The sequence below is a fragment of the Phyllobates terribilis genome, unplaced genomic scaffold (genome assembly GCF_046119375.1).
Source record: "Phyllobates terribilis strain yellow unplaced genomic scaffold, ASM4611937v1 Scaffold_1__5_contigs__length_1240528914, whole genome shotgun sequence".
NCBI lineage: Eukaryota > Metazoa > Chordata > Amphibia > Anura > Dendrobatidae > Phyllobates > Phyllobates terribilis.
Window position 1 is genome coordinate 185541876 of NW_027362761.1, and position 17166 is coordinate 185559041.

General features: G+C 35.8%; 1 protein-coding gene and 1 long non-coding RNA gene across 2 annotated transcripts in view; one reads left to right on the forward strand and one right to left on the reverse strand.

Moving 5' to 3' along the window:
* RORB (RAR related orphan receptor B) overlaps window positions 1-8320 on the forward strand; it is a 279059-nt gene extending 270739 nt beyond the window's left edge. Inside the window, exons 9-10 of the mRNA XM_073670612.1 lie at window positions 199-311; window positions 4257-8320. Coding sequence (XP_073526713.1) covers window positions 199-311; window positions 4257-4412 — 269 coding nt within the window. The 3' untranslated portion in view covers window positions 4413-8320. The remainder of the gene's footprint in view (window positions 1-198; window positions 312-4256) is intronic.
* LOC141252863 (uncharacterized) overlaps window positions 1-17166 on the reverse strand; it is an 80555-nt gene that overhangs the window by 49701 nt on the left and 13688 nt on the right. Inside the window, exon 2 of the long non-coding RNA XR_012314136.1 lies at window positions 7235-7386. This is a non-coding gene — a long non-coding RNA (uncharacterized lncRNA). The remainder of the gene's footprint in view (window positions 1-7234; window positions 7387-17166) is intronic.

The following is a 17166-nucleotide window of genomic DNA, read 5'->3' on the forward strand; positions in this document are numbered from 1 at the left end:
ATTTTCTTTACTCCCTAGCAGTACATTGTGTGAGATGTTTATTTTATTTCCACTTATTTCCACTATACAGTGAAGATCATGAACATAATGCTAGGTTAATGAAGGGGTCAAAGGTTACTTTTGGTAAATACATCCTTATAAGACTATGCAGGCAACTGACCTTAGAAATCAATTGTATATCTCGTTTTATCTGTTTAGAACGGCCATGGCTTCTAGAACCAAGGAAAGTTCAAAAGCTTCAAGAGAGAATTTATTTTGCACTTCAGCATGTGATTCAGAAGAACCACTTAGATGATGAGACATTGGCAAAGGTATGTGCTAGTCATAAGAAGAGCATTTCATGTAGAAATATAGCAGTGACATACTGAACTTAACACATGACAAGTGTCTACAAAATGTTGTTTGTGAGACTGTAGGCTATGTGATAGCACATAACTGTGTTAAAAAAAAAGGTTTAGTTAAAGACGTTGTCCACCACTCCTCATTGATGACCTATACTCAGGATAGGTCACCAATGTCTGATCGGCTGGGGTCCGACACCCGGCACCCCCCACCGATCAGCTGTTATCTGAGGTGGCAGGCGCCGGCCAGAAGTACTCACTTATGGAGCTGGCCGTTGCAGAGTACTACACATCCGTCTCCTATTCGCCTCCTATTGATTTGAATAGGAGGCGGATGTGTAGTACCCTGCGGCGGCCACTATCAGAAGATGGCCAGCTCCGCAAGTGGCCATCTTCGGCAGCCACTGACCAATAACAGCTGATCGGCGGGGTGTCAGGCTCTGACCGATCAGACATTGATGACCTATCCTGAGATAGTGGTGGGGAACTGCATTTTACATGACATTCTTTATTGAATACATATATATCAAAATTGGTAATCAAGTCATAGCATTGACACAAATGGGGGTAAAAAGGGGAGTTGAGTGGTAGCAGCACAAAACAGCTTGTGAACCCCCACACATCCGCATCATATTTGTACCTTGCGGGGCAAGGCTAATCTCTTCCTGAGTGCGCGCGCCCCACTGTCTGTAGCCTCCTGCTCAGTGCGCTTTGCGCTATGCGGAAGTCTGACATCATGAGATGGTCATGTGATGCGTCACATGACCACGAAATTAACATATTTAAGGTCCTTACACGCATCATTGCCCCAGCCTCTTGAGAAAGCCACATTTACTCAGGCGAAACGCACGTTGAGGCGTTCTACTCCATGGGTTTATTGCACTCAGCACTTTAGCTTTGTGTCCCACCTCCTCTGGTAAGGTTCCTTTTTTCTATTTATATTACCTGCACACCTTTGATATCTACAGTATTCTATCAGAATATTCACTGGAAGCACATTTTCCTATTAATTCACTTCTCCTATTAAAATTCTTGGACCGGTTGCTGTCAGTATATCAATATATATATATATATATATATATATATATATAAAGATTCACTTATATCATAGTTTTATATAGTCTATCACATGCACACCAGTTAAGACTTCCTATTCTTATACTGAAGTGTAGCACGTCAGCAAAATAATAAAAACACATTATTTAATATTTAAAAACTGTAAAAATTCAGAATTATTCATTCATTCATTATTCATCTATTATTTATGTATAAACATGCCAAGATATATAGATGAATCTCCCTGGAATGTTCAGTGTGTTTATACTAAAACATCAATACATATTTGTCAAACGGCAGTCGTTTAATAGTCAGTTCAGACTGGCTGACCCCATTTAATACAGTGGGTAAAATAAGTATTGAACACATCACAATTTTCTAAGTAAATATATTTCTAAAGGTGCTATTGAGATGAAATTCTCACCAGGTGTTGGTAACCACCTATCCAATCCACACAGGCAAAGAAATCAAACCATAGATGTCCATAAACTAAGTTATGTGTAATAATGAGAAATGACACAGGGAAAAAGTATTGAACACATGCTATAGAAAGTCATGGCACCAGCTGAAATCTATCAGTAACTAGAAAGCAATCCTGCAACTTACTAAAAAATAATATCAGCTGATTCAACTGATGGCCTGTAAAAATGTGTCTCGTTACCAAAGTGCCACACTAGAAATGTCTCATGATGGGTACAACCAGTAAGCTGTTTCAAGACCTTCACAATCTTATTGTTGCAAAACATAATGATGGAATTGGTTACAGAAGAGTTTCTAAACTACTGAAGGTTCCTGTGAGAACTGTTGAGGCCATAATCTGGAAGTGCAAATAACATAATTTTACCATAAACCGGCCACAACCAGGTGCTCACAGCTAGATTTCAGAGTGAAAAGAATTACCAGAAGAGTTGTCCAAGAGCCAAGGACCACCTGTGGAGAGCTACAGAAAGACCTGGAATCTGCAGGTACAATTGTTTCAAAGAAAACTATAAGTTGCTGAACAAAAAGCATGTTCAAGCATATTTAAAGATTGCTCAACTACATTTAGAAAAGTCTATGAAATACTGAGAGAATATAGTTGGATGAGATGAGAACGAAATTGAACTCTTTGGATGCCATAATACACACCATGTTTGGAGGCCAAAAGGCACTGGGTATCACCTCAAAAATACCATACCAACAGTGAAGTTTCGAGGTGAGAACATCATGGTGTGGGGCTGTTTTTCGGCATACGCCACTGACAAACGTTATATAATTGAAGGAAGGCTGAATGGACAAATGAATCATGACATTCTTGATAAAAATCTGCTGCTATCTACCAGAATGATGAAGATGAAATTAGGGTGAACATTTCAGCAAAACAATAATCTCAAACACACAGCCATGGAAACTCTCAATTAGTTTCAGAGAAAGAAAATAAAGCTGCTAGAATGGCTCAGCCAATCACCTGACCTGAATCCAATAAAAAATTTATGGAAGGAACTAAAGCTCAGAGTTTATAGAAGGAGCCCACGGTACCTTCAGCATTTGAAGAGTGTTTGTGTGGAAGAATGGGCCAAAATCACACTTGAGCAATGCATGCGACTAGTTTCTCCAAACAGGCCGAGTCTTGAAGCCGTTATCACCAACAAAGACTTTTGTATGAAGTATTAAATACATTTCAGTAAGCGTGTTCAATACTTTTTCCCTGTGTCATTTCTCATTATTAAACATAACTTAATTTATGGACATCTATGGTTTGATTTCTTTGCCAGTGTGAATTGGATGGGTCATTACCGACATCTGGTGAGAATTTCATTTCAATAGCACCTTTAGAAATATATTTATTTAGAAAATTGGTGATGTGTTCAATACTTATTTAACCGACTGTATGCACACAGTAAAACATAATTCTGTGAGAATAGGTTGCCATTGGTCTCGGCATCATAGGTCCTGTTTTCATATGACAATGTGCTACCGAGAACAATCTTTTAAGCTAGCCAAAGGATCATTTCACTCATTGAATGAGAATTTTGCTCATTCCTTGACTGTTCTGTAGCCTATTTACAATGAAAAATTATTGGGAAACTAGTGTGCCTATGAATGTTAGGTCCTGATAATCAAGCAGTGTAAATGTATCTTTACAGATGTTTAGGTTTCTCCAGTTTCACTACCCAAATGTCAATCTGCAGATTGCTGGGACCGCATTGTTATAACATACAAATTTATGAAATTACACTCTGTGGGCACTAACAAGTCCGTTAGTGTAGGTTCCCATCAGAAAAGGTCGCCTCATTTTTGGCAGATTGTCTCATATTATTTGATCAAAATGTGGATAAGTATCTCAAATTTTAGTAAAATCTATTGAAGTAATCCAATTAACATTCCTATATTTAATGTTTACATATACCATAGCGTGCTCAGAAAGACTTACACCAACAGCAGATGTAATGGAAAAACAGATAGGGGATCTGTTTAATCCTTTGTTCCCGCAGAACAAAATCCACTACCAAAGGGGTTTGGCATGAGCCCTTCTCCTGCTTGAAAAAAACCTGCACCATCAGCCTACTTTACCTTCAAAATTCCTGTAGCCCAAGCAAAATGTGCAATAGTCGTGTTCTGCTGATAAAGAAACTTGTTATTAGAGAGTTAATTCAGCATAAACTGTAGGAAATGTCAGGTTAGTCAACGAGTTAGTGTTACGCATCACAATATCTTGCAGCATCTAGTATGTGTGTCAAGTTAGAAACTTTGGTTAGAACTTTGGAAGTTAGAAACGTCTACATCTGTAGCCTCGCTGAGGATAAAGTTTGGATTGGTTTATTTATATTAGGATAAGTTTGGATTTCTATATTAACTATCTTTATCATTATTTCACAGTTAATAGCCAAGATACCAAACATAACCGCACTTTGCAACTTACATGGAGAGAAGCTGCAGGTATTTAAGCAATCTCACCCCGAGATAGTGAATACTCTATTCCCTCCATTGTACAAGGAGCTATTTAATCCTGACTCAAGCACTGGCTGCAAGTGAAGACAGTGGGATTTTTCACTTCGCTATGGAATGCATCACTACTAAGACAAAAGAAATGTGCTCAAAAGGACTGATGAAAACCACAAAAGAAACAAAAAACAAGCATCACTACAGCAGCACTAGGAATGTCCTGCACTTACTAGAATTATTTTTCACCGATACAGTTTGAAGAATGTAAATATGCACCTCTGAGTGGGGCTGTCTCTTTCTCTTCTTCTAATTAACTGTTTGGTTTTCCTTTGGAACTGACCGTTTAACACTTTTGCTGCCAGAGGCTGCTGCAGAAAATAAAAGGTATTGCAAAGACCTCTGCTAGCCGAAGCATTTATCTTAATATATAGAACACTGGGTGTATTTACTTTTTTTTATATATATAATTTGAGAGACGACAATTTATAGAATTTTATTGTAGATATCATTATGAGCATATACTTCTACAGTATTACTCTTCTTTCTGGATTACTGTTTCATCTCTAATTTAAGTGAATTTGACTTTTTTCTATGTTTTAGATGCATGTGTAGATGGTAATGGTGTATATATATGTATATATATATGCATATATATATATATATATATATAAATATATACCGATAACTGCACCTTTGCCGTGGTGTAACCCTGTACTTACACTCCCACTCTGCTAGTTTTCTTTCTGTCTTTCTTTGATGATGTTGTGTTTTTCCCCTTTGAATTTATGTATTTAATTTATGTTTGGGCAATCAAGTTTCATTCAAAGAAGCCATTGTTTGAACAATTAATTGCCAATGTATTGTATACCTACCAAATGGTAAAAATGTCACATTGGGTTATGTACAGTAAAAAGCATGCCAGGTGTGTAATGGTTGAAAATGACACAACTCTCCCATCCAGAAACAAATATCCTTCTACAAGTGATGAAATTGAAAGGCGGTACAGGCTCTTGTAAATGATAAAAGAACAAGATATAGTTTTAAGGAAAATATACTGTATATTTTTACTGACTTCTTCATAGTATGTACCTTTGTACTTCAGATAAACAGCTGTTTTTGAACACATGCAAACAGAATAATTGCATTAGTAGCTTGAATCCTGAAAACTGGAGATGTTTGAGCCCATGTCAGATAAATTCCAGTTATACATCAAAGTTATAAGAATGTAGAATCCAGCTGACATACAATTTGCATACAATTGCACTGTTGTTTCCACTACTTAAGTATGCGTACTGGCAACATCTTGTGAGTAATGGAAGTGATAGTACTTTAAACCCTCTCCTAATTTCTATGGGAACATGGCAGGAGTCAGTAAATTAATTACATCAAAGGACAACTTTACACATACCTTTCTAGCCGCATATAAATATCCCATTCCAGAGAAAAGAAACTTTGAGTTTTCATATAAATGAGACTGTAAGTTCATGAGGTTGCGCCAATTCCCGGCGACTGCACCGATTCTCGGCAATACTCCTCACCTAGAGTTACCCCCATGACATCTTTTAGCCTGTCATGTCTCTGTTGTAAGTAGCGCTGAACAGACCTCAAAAAGCCATGTTGGTGACACGAGGCAGGGAATAATGCAGTGAATCAGTGCCCTGGTTGGCAATTGCCCCATCCTTGGGGTACTTACAGCCACAATTATAGCAGGAAAATCTGATTTTCTTAGCAATGGAATATCCATTTGTTGCCAGTAATGGCATAATGGCTCAGCTTGTCTTTTACTACCCTACCCAGCAAAGTAATTATTTTGATGGCCTTAAAGCAAGTGACATGTTCCCCTAAACTACATTAGTTCCTGCTTTCTTTCAATTAGATTAAGTAAAATAATCAGTATGACACGCGTGTCAGCTACACAGTCCTGTATCTTGTCTAATAATATGTAGCACTTAGAGCAATAAATATACAAGATACTAGAAATGTGCAGCTTTACTAGAGTCATCTACCAATTTTAAACACTCTATGAAACATAGCCATTTTGCACCGTTCATACCTTTACCGTTCAATGACCTTCTATGAAAATTAAAGAAAAAAACATAAAAGCAAAGGAAAAATTATATACAGAATTTCTTAATAGGATCACATGCCATAGAGCAACACAAAAAAAATGATAAAACATGGAACACAAATGGTAAGACCAACTCTTCTACACTTTGTTTTCCAGACTCTCTTGTGAGAAATCGAGCAATCCACAAAATGGTCACTCAATACAATTTGACAGATGGATGAATTTTTTAACTTAGGGTTTCATAACATTTAGTCTACTGGAGCTTCATGAGCCAGCACATGGTGATACCTAGACATCAGTAATGGTCAAAGTCCTCACATATATCTTCGATTTTCTATCATTTTATTACTGAACCCAGTATGCCATTAATAAACACAAAAACAGCCAGCTATGTTGTTAAACTGCTTTCCCAGTCTATCCACATCAATATCTGTAAAGTACAACTTTATCTAAAGTTTAGAACTGAGGCCAAGTAAGTGGCTTAAAATTTCTTATTGCCAAATTGACACAGGATTGACCCTCGAAAGTCTATATTATTTGTCCATGACTGCTATTCTTATAGTGTTATAGATCCGAACTTACTAAGAAGAGAAAGAATATGAAAATAAGTAAGTGTTAGAAAACATATTACTTGTGAAGTGTAAAATTATAAAAGTTATGTTTCCATTAAGTTTGTAAATATCAGCAAACTCTTTACAAAGACATCTACTACAGGCATACAATACTTTACCTTGAGTGAACTAAGAAGCCAAATTTATTGACCGGTCTTCAATCTGGCAAAAGTTTTTCATCCAATGTCTAATGGCTATTCAGTTTGATAATTCCATGGATATAGATGACTTACCAGGGATTCTGTAGACAGATGTATACCATGTCTTCATGTACGACAAGGGCCTAATCCTATTTAGAGTAAATGTCACTTCAGTGAGTCTTTTGTTTCAAGAAAGACTTCCGAGGGTCATATTCTCTGTCAATGGTAGATTACTTTGTAGATTGCTAGAACACCAGGGAAACAGAACATCGGTCAATTAAACAATTTGTTTAATACTTTCCAGTCATCTATAGTTTAAGATAGACTTTAAGATTTTTTGGAGACTTTAATGATATAGTATGTTGTTATTCGCCTTTTGAGATACTGACAATAGCATTATTTTGGTCTGTGCAATATTCTGGAAAAAAATATTATGTGGAAAATTCTCGCAGCCAAAATAGCATAAGATATATACATAATCAAAAATACTAAGCATTTGATATAATATACTTAAAAATTCATATAAATTCACATAAATTTTTACATTAAGTAAATTAGTTGATCCTATTTTGTTAACCATGGTTACTAAGGTAGCTAAAGAGAAGCACTTTTTTGACAAAAGCACAACCGATACTTGATAAAATGACAAAAAAAAAATAATATCTTTATGGCACATTAAATAACATTATGGCTAAAGGGTTGCATGTTATTAAAGATGAAGGAATTGTCAATGTACGATTTAACTTCCCTAATCTTGGTAACATTTATACCCCATGATGACAATCACTGCTTAATGCAGAAGTTGCACTGCTGACCACTCAGGGATGTTTACTGTAAAATAATGTGAAGTGGAGTTAAGGACATATGCAACTTTCCTTCAAATGACCATGTCTTATTAAACGAAAACTGGAAAAACAAATCAGGAATAGATACTAAATAAATAATAACCTCATGGTCAAAGGATTTCAGAAGCCAAGTCCTTGATTTTCGTAAAATACTGATAGGAAATCTTCTTAGCATTTCTTAAAGCAATATTGAATTTTCCTTGCACTATGTGGCACCCTAAAAATGCTTACCATTTTTTTAAAGTGTCTCAACAAAATTTATATATTAAATCATATTATAAATGACAAACAGTCACCCATATTTATCCATTGAAAATGCTGGATGAAACCACACATGGTCCAGATCGTGAGGACCATGTCACCACCTCCATGAAACTATTGTAAGTAATGTGCCATAGATGTGGTTATGTGGTCCTTCTCTATAAATATGCTCGACCGCTACTTAAGCATTTGTTTTTTCTCACAAATTTTAGTTGTATTAAGCTAGTTACAAATAATTAGTAATACATGCATCCAACATAAAAGGTCACATATGGTGCTAAACCTCTCTGTGAAAAAGCCCTTAAACCTGTAGCACTGAATAACATACATTACCTATATGCTCTAGGTTTTTCATCTGTGGCCTGCATGCACAGCATACGTACTATAAAGCCATATAGTCATGTGCTAGTGTTCGGCAATTCCTTTCTTCTGCTTATTGAAATTAACAGATCTGTTACATGAGGGAAAGTGCCCAAAGAACCCCATTGACCTTTAAAGGAGTTGTCCACTATTTGGACAATCCTTTCTCAATCCCAATGTTTCACCCTTGTAAAATTATAACATCTATACTCACCTCCGGTGCCAGCGCCGTTTCAGCTGAGTCAGCACTGGCTTTCCCAGGGATTGCTTGACATTATTATGTCATGTGATCCCTGCGGCCAATCAGTGCTGGCTTCCCTCTGCCAGCCTTCAGACAGCTGCTGCTCGCTCACTTCCTCCTGATATGTTATTTTACAAGATGAAAACATGGGGATTGAGAAGGGTCTGAGTAGTGGACGAACACTTTAATGGGTCAATGGAATTTGTTATGACAGCTGTCATTCCACCAGAAAAAAAGCATAGTATTTTGTGATATATTGCTGTAATTTTACTGGAACTGCAAACAGGCTCTGTGTCTCCATTGTAGATGTGAATGCAGTCTTAGAAAAAAAAGAACTTGAGTCATAAATAGTAGAGCGAGAACATCAAACCATTATTCTATTATTCTCATTGTGAAGTGACAGTTACACATATTAGTAGGTATACACACTACCATTAATTTCCTTGTTATATATATATATATATATATACATATTTATATATATATATATGTATATGTATATATATAATACTCTAGTATGACATTAGTCATCAGTATGTGTTTATTCCCTCTGCAAAGTAAACTCTAAAACATCTGACATTTTGTCTTTGATACATGCCCTTTTAGCTAAACGCCAAAATAATCCATACTTACTAGAACTATTAAATGCATTCATCAAACAATAGTAGATAAGAAATGATTAAAACTTCAACTAATTAGCAAAATAATACAGTTTCTATTCCAAATCATCTACTTATGCATACCAAGCTGTGATTAGCTAAATAAATCTGAAGTACATTGACATACTACTCAAATTAACTGCGAAATAACAATTTAACCCTTTACTCCACAGTAATTGATGTTTATTTTATTCAAATGTGAAATATCATATATCCATCCAAATTTTTAATTCAGTTTGGTTACTTGGGCCTCACCAACCACAAAAATTAAACAGAAATTGGATTTATATAGAAGTCAAGGATGATGGCACATGGACACGTTTTATGGCAGTGAATAGTGTAAACAGGGATGGGCATACCATTGGTGCAACCTGCCGCACAGGGGCCCGAGAGGTTAGGAGACCCACTTCCACCTCCAAAGTAGCAAACAGCTTCTGTCACGGGCACATCAAGGGGAGAATTATGATAACGTATTGGACTGCAAAGGACCTATATACTGTTTTTGCACATGGGCCCTTTTCTGTCTGTGTCAGTCCCCGATTATAACTCAGTCTTAGCAGTTTTCCAACTGATATCTCACAAATAATGGTTGGTTGGTTGGTATGTTGGTGGAATGGTTCACTTGTATCAAACGTTCTCTTGTGCCATGACCGATAAAGATGATCTTACGTCACTACAAGCAAGCTGATCGATATCTGCATTTTTATACAGGGTTACCCTATTACTAAGGCTCCTAAAATACCATTGTCCCATTATGGCTACATACACATCACACTCAATGCATGCACTTGGGGAATGTACCAGGCAAACACAAACAGATGGAGAGTGGTTGGTGTCATGTATACATAGTTTGCACTGTTTGAATTCAATGGCTCGTAATTGTGCTTTAAGATGGTTAAAACACAGCAGCAATAATTGTAAATGCACAGTACCAACTTGTTAAAATTGTGGATATGTATGCTGTCTTTTGTAATTTTGTGTAAAGAATATCTGCCGCTTTTTATTTTTGAATTAAATGAATGATTAACAAAATAGCTCCTTTGTTTCAGAAAACCCACGTTAAGGTCAGACTCATAAGCATATTTTGGGCCTCAGTAGAATTAATTTTCTCTCTTCTCCACTTTACTATCTGTTTATATTCTCCCGTCTGAAGTAGCAACCTTCAACAGGATTATAAAGCAGGCAAGGACAGATGGGAGACTACAGAGAGCAGACTATACCTTAAAGGCTGGTCTGCCGTAAAACCCAGCTCATAAAAATCACTTGTATCTGTCTTGATTAGACTTTGAGCTTAGCAAATCAGAAGCAAGGGGATTATATTGTCAGCCTCTTTGGGGAATAAAATGCAATTCAATGTATTCTTGTTCTTAACCAATCAATATTTCAAATAATTTTTATTATTCTTAGAATATAATAACTAGTAATTTTATTTTAAGCTTCACAATATCCCAATGCATTGTTTTTGTGTGCAATGAAATGCTCAACGTAGACTCTGTACAGAAATTTACCTTCAGATGACCTTAGTTTTGTCAGAACTTTTATATATCCTCCTGCAGCATTTATTTTTATTAAAGTCCTATACTTTTGTATGTCAACGTTTAGGGGTCAAACACCATTCAGAACTATAGTACTGGAGAAACTGGAAATAACAAGGGTGATTTGCAGTGCAGCCTCCATCCATAGGGCTTCTTCTAGGCAGCCATTTTATACTCTGTACTTGACACCTCTGAACAACCAAAGTAAACTAGAAATATATGGCTAACAAACTTTAGAAACGATAAAACCTATGTATGTAACTAAGTATTACAGGTTGGGATTTACCGCCCATGAGGCAAGATAAGAAGTTCGCCTTGGGCGGCAACCGTCCATCACTGTAGGGGACAGTGTGGGGAGCAGTGAAAAGCTATTTTTTCCCATCAGACAGCAAAAAGAATATAAGCACCCTATGTTGCAGGAGGATGTATACAAGAAAAAGTTATCTATGATTAAAATATAGATATATATTAATGGAGTTACACTTATAAAATATGGTTTCTAAGCATTGATATTTTGGGCGCCCTAGAGCTGGCAATTGTCTATCATGTTGGTCTATACATGGTATGTGTTCTGTTGTAACCATGCACATATCTGTTCCATAGAACAACATCATAGGTGTATACATTAATACAGTATATTGTAGGGTGTAAGATCTCTAGATCTGCCATTTTACTGTAGCATTATTTGACCTTACATGGGTCGTTTGATGCTAAAATCATGTTCAATGGTGTAAAATAAAGCAACCTACTAATATGCTCTAATTTTAAAATGCTTCACAGATCGGTCAATTTTATTAGCTGTCAATTTGACATCTAGTTTCTGAACTTCCCCTGCAAGCTGTGAAGCATTGCTATAGTCTCATGGGGGTGGCAAATTTCTCCCCATCACTTACAGTATATGAAAGGCCAAACTGTCTATCAGTTCATCAGCTAAGCCATTCTCCTGATTTGCCTCCAAATCAGCAGTGGCAATGACGGGGACTGGCTTTGCAGATGAGCTGAGACAGTCCCTTAATATATGTCACTGACACACAGGGAAGGGAAGGCAGCTCCTGCCATCTGACTCAGTTCTGACATCACAGTTTACATGAAAACTGCAAATCACTTAGCCACATCTGAAATTGGGAAGTTTTACAATTAGAGCATAGTAGTAAGTTATTTTTTTCCACAAAATATATTTTTGGCATCAGACATGTGATTTTCATTCACATGGGAAGGAGATGGCTGGCCGTGACACATATGCAAACAAATAATGTTTACTGCCAGACTGTAGAAATGTTGTTTTGAGCTGTTTTGCATGAATTCTTAAACATTTCATTTATTCAAGGCTGGGTTCACATACATTGATGGTGTCATATTTTGCACTTTGTTTAGGGAAAGTATCTGAGTGAAAGGAGCATTGTAACTAGAAGTTGGGTATCTGTTCCAGTTTCTTCTAAAAAGACAGCATATCACAAGGATATTCCAGCACTTCATGATGTTGGCCCAACCTAGTACTCATACCGATCCCATAAGCAGGACCCATCTGGTCAGGAGGTGATCGTATATTCTACCGATATGCCTTTACTTCTTTTGTTGGGAAAGGCCTTTTATATCCCATAAGTGTAAACCATGATACTCAAATATTTTTAAAAAAATGAAGCGGAAACATGAGGTTTTATTTCTCATGTATCATTCTAATAATACAGCTCCGGGATTTAATGAAAGCACAAATTTTATAGACTTTTACTTCACTGGAACGTGTCCAACTTGCAAGTTAATTTCCTTAAAATGCAAACATGTTGATGATGTACAGCCTAATAGCAAATGTTTTGTGAGTAAATATTTTTGTATTGTAGCATAAAGGACATTTAATCAAGGTTATCCAAACACTATTTATATTTCTTGTTCGCCAGGACAGAATCCTGGGAAACTGTAGCCCGGATCTACACCATAATAAAGTGTCAGCACATTTGCAACCTATGAGATGCTTTCTATTTTACTATGGAACTTAATATGTAAAAAGTAACATTTTGAATTTCAGAAAACCTAGCCATGATTTAACGCTCTTAGACTCATATATTTTCAATGATATCCTGTAATTAAATCCTCTGGCCTTTGTCCAATGATGTCTTGTCTTACTGTTCAATATTTGGAATTAGGACTGGAGAACTCTGGGCTTTTGTACCATTTGCGCATTATTCTCTCATGTGATCACCATTACAGAACAGGTCCATAGGTTCTTGGCCTCTAGCACCAAAGAGATTATACTACAGCAATAATATGTGGAATCATCATGGGCATGACCTGTTCATTGGAAAGAGAGACAGTTTAATCCAGCCAAATCATTTAGCCCTGCTTCTATCATTTTCTAATGTACTTTAGCTGAATGTACATGGATTATTATAAATTTTTCACTCAAAGTTTAATATGTAGAGTAGTTTTGAAAAGCACGAATAAAACTGCAACATTTTACACCCCCAAATTAATTCTAAATTTATGACTCTAAACAGATTTGATAAAGTTAATGTTTGGTTTAAAAAAAATGTAATGTCCCATCCTATATAGAATACAATAGAGGCCATAAAAGTGACTATAAAGAGTATCTTGTGTTCTGGAGGACCCATCACAATAATACATTACATAGACAGCCTGGCAATATTAATATGCACCCTGCAATGAGTCATTTGTCCTGTGGGGGTGCTGCAGGGGGATACAACACTTGCTGTCAGGCTTTCCCGTTGATCGTTAGGGTCTCCAGCCATAGGGTACTCTGTGATCAGCTTATTTTTAGAGGACTCTCGGAACAAAAAGAGAGTTTCAGAAACGGAGAACTCCTAGAACTATATAATTGTACAAAGTACTTTTGGCTGTACATCCAAATACTTTATGTAATTTATAGGAATAATTCATATACTGTAATCCTATCGGGCTCCAGCATTTTTTCCTGCATTTTGGTAAGATCCCATTTGCGGATTGATTTTTTATACTTTCTTAGTCCGACCTCACAAGTACTTCATTGGAGGTGTAAACTATGTATCCGGTAAACGTGTTTCTTTCTTTTTTTTCTCTTTTGTAATAAGATCTTATTCTTATGGCTCTCATTATTGTCACGTATGCCTGGTACAAATTACAGAGACTGTATGTAGGACCATGCAGGAGACACTAATAACAAAATCACAACTCAAAATGTAAAGGCTGTACGAGAATAAATCCCATAGAGAATCGAAAGACAGAGATTCTTAAGACATCACAGTTTTGTATTGTTTGTTCCTTTTCCCGGAGGTTATGACATTAGGACAGGACATGGATGGTGGAATATTATCTTAATTCCTCAGTGACTTCAAGTATATGAACCTAGTAATAACAATGACAATTATATTCATTATTGTGGTGGCTGTGGAGTATTAATTGTTTTATGTATATTGTTCTCCTCACAATGACTAGATACATTTTACACTATTAGTTTTATTATCTTCCACAATGATTGCATTGAAATAAGCTTGTGGCAGCACTTGTGGTATACTACATATTATTTATATTATGATTTTTGTTCTTACATTGCCTGAGCAGCCCAGTCACGCAGATAATAATCTTATTAAGCAAATTTGTACTGATAACATTGAAAATCGATTTATTTAAAGGGAATTTGTCACCAGGTTTTTGCTACCACATCTGAGAGCATCATTATGTAGAGGCAGGGACCCTGATTCCAGCAATGTATCACTTACTGAGCTGCTTACTATATTCTGATAAAATCACAGTTTTCTCTGCTGCAAATCTTGCAGTTCTCTGAATGCTGAGCTCTGTATAAGCCCGTCCCAAACCTCTGATTGGCTGCTTTCTATATACACTGTGCATAGACAGAAAGCTGCCAATCACTGGTGGGGGCGGAGTTATAAAGAGTTCATAAATATGGGGGACTACATGGCAGCAGCCTTACTAGTCCTCTAGGGATATTGTCCTGCTGATAAAGCAGTGATTTTATCAAAACAAGAGTAATCAGCCCAGTAAGTAATACATTACTGGAATCGAGTTCTCTGTCTCTACATTTTGATCTTCTCAGATTAGGTGTCAAAAACCTTTTTTACAGATTCACTTGAAGTACTTTAAGTATGTAACTTACAAAGTTGACAACAGTCCTGATTATGGGTCTGACTTTTTGGAAACCAGGATCAGACATATAACATTGGATTGTGAAGGATACCAGAGTAGAAATATATGCACATGCATGAAATAATGGAGTGAATTGCACTAAATCTTATTCCTGCAGGAATTATTATTGGCAGCTTGGTAACTTAGCTGTACCCATAAGCCATATGAGGTTTCTACCAAAAGTAATGATAAATGCAACAATGATGATGTCCTTAATAAGTGAAACAGAGCTATTTGTAAAAGAGCAAATTCAGGGTGAAAAATAAGATCTGCGGTCATTTTACCAGCGAAGGGTTATTATTGTGTCTCCATATCCCATCATTTCACTCACTAATACGGATCATGGCGCATCTAAAACCGGGTGCATACAGAGTTACAGCACGGCTCCGTAGACTTCTATGGGGGCCACATCTTAGTTACACGCAACTCAGGGGTTGTGTGAAACTGTAATATTGTAGTGTGTATAAGCTCCTAAAGTTTTAATAAAATTCCCATAATCATACCAACAAAGCACAAATGTTATACTACATCAGTTCTCAAAGTTCTGCTTTTTGGCAAGATTAAATATCACTGTTCTTCATATATCTATGGAAAACACCTACATTAAACAATACAAAATGTCATTGCATACTAGCACTCTTTTACCACATTATATAACAGTATTTTAATTAATTTTTATAAAAAAAAACTAATAGAAACTTAAATTGTGCTTCTATTTTTCTTCTTTCTGAAGGCCACAAATGTCATACTAACATGTAAATCTAAAGAGTCTTCAAAACTGTTCTTGAGATAAACATACTTAAAAAATATTTTCAAGCAGTGGTTTTCCTAAGAACATAATTAATAAAAAAAAAACGTTAAAAGCCAGAGAACTGTAAGTCATCATAATCATCCTTATACTATTGTGTGTATGACATTTGGTATATGTAGAAATCTGTAATGCCTTAATTGCATCCTACAGAAACAAACTTTGAGCCCAACATGCTTTACTAGAGGGATGATTTCCAACAATGCATTATACAGAGGAAACATAATGAATCTTTAATGCTCTGTTCACACCAGGTCTTCTCCATCAGGTTTAGGTTGCAGCATATAACATATACTCTGTTATTTTGTCCAGTAAAAAATGATCAAACGTATTGTAAATAGAAGAAGGGAAAAAGAAAACTAATCCTAACATGAAAAAGAAAACTAATCCTAACCCGATTGTGAAGGCTGAATTGTACTGATCATAAAAAAATTAAAATATATTAAAATTGATCCATCATGGATCTTGTAAAAACGGAGGCCATGATGTTAGTGTGGACAGAACTTAATAGTAATTGAAGAATGGGCTCTAGATACTAAATAACTGATCAAATAATCCAAGAGTACTATATTTTATTAAAGATAATATGACAGATAAATAATAATCTGTTTTACTATAGTAAATTTTATACTAAGAATCGGATCCACTTTTCTCCATATATTAATAAGTCAACATCCACATTTAATTGAATGTCTGAAATGCTCTGTAGTCTATACATATACAATACAAGGTATAAAGGTGCAGAAGAAGAATTGTACTGAACCATTATACCATATGGTTGTTTTTTTTTATGTGCCCTGGCTTTTAACTCTATCATTTCTAGCCCTAGACAATAAGAAGCCCCATGCAAACAATTTTAAATTTCCCCATTCTCTATATAGAAGGCTTTTTTTTCAATATTTTAATAAATTACATTGAAATGTGTTGGGTCATGAAAAGGATCCATTGTAGTTCTCTGCCTTAGTTGAATAAAATAGGATTGTATTCAGGAAAAAGGTAGCAAAGAGATTAGAATGTGGAAAATTGATTTTTTTTTCCTATAATATAAATTATTTTGAAGTTTATCAAATATGGCAGATTAAAATTTTAATATAACTGCACTTATTTAACATTCATCACTATTGGAAGGAGATTAACTGTTTCTTAACTGTTTTCTAATTAACCAATCCATGATAACCGACA